The 6,000-nt window shown below is 51.6% G+C and overlaps 2 protein-coding genes across 2 annotated transcripts in view; one reads left to right on the plus strand and one right to left on the minus strand.

Annotated features, from left to right (window-relative positions):
- LOC139388427 (calcium-binding protein 8-like) overlaps positions 1 to 6,000 on the plus strand; it is a 62,998-nt gene that overhangs the window by 41,222 nt on the left and 15,776 nt on the right. Inside the window, exon 4 of the mRNA XM_071135082.1 lies at positions 605 to 717. Within this exon, the coding sequence (XP_070991183.1) occupies positions 605 to 717 (113 nt within the window). The remainder of the gene's footprint in view (positions 1 to 604; positions 718 to 6,000) is intronic.
- Positions 2,236 to 6,000, minus strand: part of LOC139387779 (keratin-associated protein 12-2-like) — a 10,633-nt gene continuing 6,868 nt past the window's right edge. Inside the window, exon 4 of the mRNA XM_071134021.1 lies at positions 2,236 to 2,594. Within this exon, the coding sequence (XP_070990122.1) occupies positions 2,236 to 2,594 (359 nt within the window). The remainder of the gene's footprint in view (positions 2,595 to 6,000) is intronic.

A 6,000-nucleotide genomic window follows, 5' to 3' on the forward strand; every position in this document is an offset into this window, starting at 1 on the left:
TGCTTGAGTAGGTCTCACACTGAGTCTTATTATCTGATTTCCTAAATAGATTTTTTTCCAAGGTTAATGAGTCAGTTCCACCTCCTGGTCTCAGCGGTGTGGGAGGGGGGGTTCATAGTGTATGTCCACTGTGTCTGTGTTTGTATTCACCAGTATTACCAGATTCTCTGTGTAAACCAATCAGCACCATACAAGGTGCTCTCCTTGATAGCTTTGACTCAAAGCTTAAGGTATGGCTTTGAGGGTGCCCGCGCACACACTCACACACGCACACACACAAGGGTTGCTCTCTGAAAGGTGAATCAATGACATTGTGTGTGGGAAATGCCATTGATTTTGGCGTCTCAGCCTGGGGATCAATCCAGACTATTCTGTTTAACACACAAACCCCAACAACACAACTATAAACTCTTAATCCTCAACCAGATCATGAGAAAAGCTTCAGTACAAAAGATAAAAAGTAGATGTCACTTCAATTTTCAACACTTAATTGTCATGTGGCCATATGGTCAAGTGTTCATGTGGGACAAGCACACTAATGTGTGTGTGTGTGTGTGTGTGTGTGTGTGTGTGTGTGTGTGTGTGTGTGTGTGTGTGTGTCTAGGTGATGGTCAGGTTGACTTTGAGGAGTTTGTGACGATATTGGGACCCAAACTGCTGTCGTCTGAGACCAGAGAAGGTTTCCTTGGGAGCACCATCGATAACATCTTCTGGCAGGTAGGAACACACTCTCCTCTCCTCTCCTTTCTTCCCCTCTCTTCCCCACTCCTCTTTTCCACTCCCCTCTCCTCTTATCCCATCTTCTCTCCTCTCCTGTCTTCTTCCCCTCTCCTCTCTTCTCTTCCCCTCTCCTCAGTTCCCCTCTCCTCTCTTCCCCTCTCCTCTCTCTCTTCCCCTCTCTGCTCCTCTCCTCTCTTCTCCTCTATTCCTCTCTCCTCTCGTCATCTCTTCCTCTCTCCTCTTCTCTCTTCCTCTCTCCTCACTTCTCTTCCCCTCTCCTCTCGTCATCTCTTCCTCTCTCCTCTCCTCTCTTCCCCTCTCCTCTCTCTCTTCCCCTCTCTGCCCCTCTCCTCTCTTCTCCTCTCTTCCTCTCTCCTCTTCTCTCTTCCTCTCTCCTCACCTCTCTTCCCCTCTCTGCTCCTCTCCTCTCTTCTCCTCTCTTCCTCTCTCCTCTCGTCATCTCTTCCTCTTCTCTCTTCCTCTCTCCTCACCTCTCTTCCCCTCTCCATCTGCTCCTCTCCTCTCTCCCCTTTCCTCTCTTCACCTTTACTCTCTTCCTTTCTCATCTCTCCTCTCTTCTCCTCTCTTTCCCTCTCCTCTCCCCGCTGCCTCTCTCCTCTCTTCCTCTCTTCCTCTCTCCTCTCCGCTCTTCCTCTCTCCTCTCCTCTCTTATCCTCTCTTCTCCTCTCCTCTTTTCCCTTATCCTCTCTTTGCTTCTCCTCTCCTCTCTTCTCCTGTCCTGTCCTCTCTTATCCTCTCTTCTCCTGTCCTCTCTTCTCCTCTCCTCTCTTATCCTCTCTTCTCCCCTCCTCTCTTCTCCTCTCCTCTCTTCTCCCCTCCTTCTTCTTGCGTTCCTCTTCTCCCTCCCTCTGTGAGGTTATTCTGCAGTCAGGACACGTGCTAGATATTGGCTTACAGACACACACAAAGATACAGACCCCCTACCTTTTCCTCTCGTCCCATGGTGATGGAGTAAAGGATTTTTGTACTTCAAAGAAAAGAGACATGCCGGTGTGTGTGTTCCTGGGAGGGTATGTACAGGCTTCAAAGTAAAAAGACTAGAACGGTCTCTACTTCAGAGGAAAGACAGGCTTTTAGGAGAGGGTTCTGTTTGGAGTGGAGACCCGATGCATTATTGATGTTCTCCCGATCAGAAAAAAAAAGTGTTTTGGGGGAACTCAAGCAAAGTTCAACTCAAGTAATTATAGCTCAGTGGTTTTTGCTGCAAAGACTCCCTAGGGGCTCTTCTCAATCCAAACCTGGTTCTCTTAGGATATAATAGGTAGAGATGCAGAGCGGGGAAGACAAAACAAGGAACTGATTGACAGGCAGAGACAGAAACCCAGACATGGGGGCATAGAGAGAGAATGGTAATGGTAGAGAATGGTAATATAGAAGAGAAAGGGAGTAAAATAGAGAAAGGGAATAACAGATTCCCATAAGTGATTCATGGTGGTGGCAGACAGTCTGTGTCTCTGGGGGGGGGGGGGGGGGGGGGGGGTTTAAAAACTCACCTCAACAGGATACAATGAGTTTTAGAGAGAGAGAGAGCGAGAGAGAGAGAGAGAGAGAGCGAGAGAGAGAGAGAAAGCGAGAGAGAGAGAGAAAGCGAGAGAGAGAGAGACAGAGAGGCAGAGAGAGAGAGAGAGAGAGGCAGAGAGAGAGAGAGAGAGAGAGAGAGGCAGAGGCAGAGAGAGAGAGAGAGAGGCAGAGAGAGAGAGGCAGAGAGAGAGACAGAGACAGAGAGAGACAGAGACAGAGAGAGAGACAGAGAGAGAGACAGAGACAGAGACAGAGACAGAGACAGAGAGAGACAGAGACAGAGAGAGACAGAGACAGACAGAGACAGAGACAGAGACAGACAGAGAGAGAGACAGACAGAGAGAGAGACAGACAGAGAGAGAGAGCAAGCGAGAGAGAGAGACAGAGAGTAGAAAATCTTAACAGTATATTTGACCTCTCAATTTCCCTATCAAATATAAAAACCTAAAATAGAAAACCGAAGAAAATGAACAACAATGACAAATGGTTTGATGAAGAATGCAAAAATCTAAGAAAGAAATTGAGAAACCTGTCCAACCAAAAACATAGAGACCCGGAAAACAGACAACATTATAAAATCCATGTACACAAACAACAAGTATGCGGTTAAAATAAGCAAAAAAACACAGAAATGTATTCCCACAGGCCCGTGGGGTGAGACAGGGATGCAGCTTAAGCCCCAACCTCTTCAACATATATATCAATGAATTGGCGAGGGCACTAGAAAAGTCTTTAGCACCTGGCCTCACCCTACTAGAATCTGAAGTCAAATGTCTACTGTTTGCTGATGATATGGTGCTTCTGTCACCAACCAAGGAGGGCCTACAGCAGCACCTAGATATTCTGCACAGATTCTGCCAGACCTCGGCCCTGACAGTAAATCTCAGTAAGACCAAAATAATGGTGTTCCAAAAAAGGTTCAGTCGCCAGGACCACAAATACAAATTCCATCTAGACAACATTGCCCTAGAGCACACAAACTATACATACCTTGGCCTAAACATCAGCGCCACAGGTAACTTCCACAAAGCTGTGAACGATTTGAGAGACCAGGCAAGAAGGGCATTCTATGTCATCAAAAGGAACATAAAATTCAACAAACCAATTAGGATCTGGCTAAAAATACTTGAATCAGTCATAGAGCCCATTGCCCTTTATGGTTGTGAGGTCTGGGGTCTGCTCACCAACCAAGATTTCACAAAATGGGACAAACACCAAATTGAGACTCTGCATGCAGAATTCTGCAAACATATCCTCCGTGTACAACGTAGAACATCAATGCATGCAGAGCAGAATTAGGCCGATACCCACTAATTCAGAAAAGAGACGTTAAATTCTACAACCACCTAAAAGGAAGCGATTCCCAAACCTTCCATAACAAAGCCATCACCTACAGAGAGATGACCCTGGAGAAGAGTCCCCTAAGCAAGCTGGTACTGGGACTCTGTTCACAAACACACCCCACAGAGCCCCAGGACAGCAGCACAATTAGACCCAAGCAAATCATGAGAAAACAAAAAGATAATTACTTGACACATTGGAAAGAATCAAAAAACAGAGCAAACTAGAATGCTATTTGGCCCTACACAGAGAGTACACAGTAGCAGAAAACCTGACCACAGTAACTGACCCAAACTTAAGGAAAGTTTGATTATATACAGACTCAGTGAGCATAGCCTTGCTATTGAGAAAGGCCGCCGTAGGCAGACATGGCTCTCAAGAGAAGACAGGCTGTGCACACTGCCCACAAAATTAGGTGGAAACTGAGCTACACTTCCTAACCTCCTGCCCAATATATGACCATATTAGAGACACATTTCCCTCAGATTATACAGATCCACAAAGAATTTGAAAACAAACCCAATTTTGATAAACTCCCATATCTACTGGGTAAAATTCCACAGTGTGCCATCACAGCAGCAATATTTGTGACCTGTTGCCACAAGAAAAGGGCAACCAGTGAAGAACAAACACCATTGTAAATACACATACATATGGGTTGTAACGGCGTTCGTCTGTAGAAGGAGAAGCGGACCAAAAAGCAGCGTGGTGGTTAGTCATGTTCTTTAATGGAAAATTAACGATACATGAAAATACTTAAATCTACAAAACAACAAACGGAACGTGAAAAACCTATACAGCCTATCCTGTGACAGCAAACACAGTGACAGGAACAATCACCCACAAACACACAGTGAAACCCAGGCTACCTAAGTATGATTCTCAGAGACAACTAATGACACCTGCCTCTGATTGAGAACCATACTAGGCTGAAAACATAGAAATGCCCCAAACATAGAAAAACAAACATAGACTGCCCACCCAACTCACGCCCTGACCATACTAAATAAATACAAAACAACGGAAATAGAGGTCAGAACGTGACAGTACCCCCCCCCCCAAAGGTGCGGACTCCGGCCGCAAAACCTTGACCTATAGGGGAGGGTCTGGGTGGGCGTCTGTCCGCGGTGGCGGCTCTGGCGCGGGACGCGGACCCCACTTCACCATTGTCTTAGTCCGCCTTATTGTCCGCCTCCGTGGCTTTCTCACCATGACCACCCCTCTCAATGACCCCACTGGACAGAGGGGCTGCTTGGGACAGAGGGGCAGCTCGAGACAGAGGTGAAGCAGCTGCTCGGGACAGAGGGACAACTGCTCGGGACAGAGGGACGATAGCAGCTCGGGGCAGAGGGGCAGCTGCTCGGGGCAGAGGGGCGGCAGCTGCTCGGGACAGAGGGGCGGCAGCTGCTCGGGACAGAGGGGCGGCAGCTGCTCGGGACAGAGGGGCGGCAGCTGCTCGGGACAGAGGGGCGGCAGCTGCTCGGGACAGAGGGGCGGCAGCTGCTCGGGACAGAGGGGCGGCAGCTGCTCGGGCGGCCCCTGGCTGTCTGGCGGCACTGGCGGCCCCTGGCTGACTGGCGGCACTGGCGGCCCCTGGCAGACGGGCGGCACTGGCGGCCCCTGGCAGACGGGCGGCACTGGCGGCCCCTGGCAGACGGGCGGCACTGGCGGCTCCTGGCAGACGGGCGGCACTGGCGACTCCTGGCAGACGGGCGGCACTGGCGGCGCTGGGCAGACGGGCGGCACTGGCAGCGCTGGGCAGACGGGCGGCTCAGGCGGCGCTGGGCAGACGGGCGGTGCTGGCGGCGCTGGGCAGACGGGAAGCTCAGATGGCGCTGGGCAGACGGGAAGCTCAGATGGCGCTGGGCAGACGGGAAGCTCCGGCAACGCTGGACTGAGTAGCTCTCGTAGCGCCGAACAGGCGGGAGACTCCGGCAGCGCCGGAGAAGAGGAAGGCCCTGGTAGCGCCGGAGAGGCGGAAGGCTCCGGCAGCGCCGGAGAGGCGGGAGACTCCGGCAGCGGTGCCGGACAGGCGGGAGGCTCCGGCAGCGGCGCCGGACAGGCGGGAGGCTCCGGCAGAGGCGCCGGACAGGCGGGAGGCTCCGGCAGAGGCGCCGGACAGGCGGGAGGCTCCGGCAGCGGCGCCGGACAGGCGGGAGGCTCCGGCAGCGCTGGAGAGGAGGGAGCCCCTGTAAGAATGGGCCGGAGAGACAGCCTGGTACGGGGGGCTGCCACCGGAGGGCTGTTGCGTGGAGGTGGTGACGGATAGACCGGACCGTGAAGGCGCACTGGAGCTCTTGAGCACCGAGCCTGCCCAATCTTACCGGGTTGAATGCTCCCGGTCGCCTTGCCAGTGCGGCGAGGTGGAATAGCCCGCACTGGGCTATGCAGGCGAAC

The sequence above is a fragment of the Oncorhynchus clarkii genome, chromosome 29 (assembly GCF_045791955.1).
Source record: "Oncorhynchus clarkii lewisi isolate Uvic-CL-2024 chromosome 29, UVic_Ocla_1.0, whole genome shotgun sequence".
Lineage (NCBI taxonomy): Eukaryota > Metazoa > Chordata > Actinopteri > Salmoniformes > Salmonidae > Oncorhynchus > Oncorhynchus clarkii.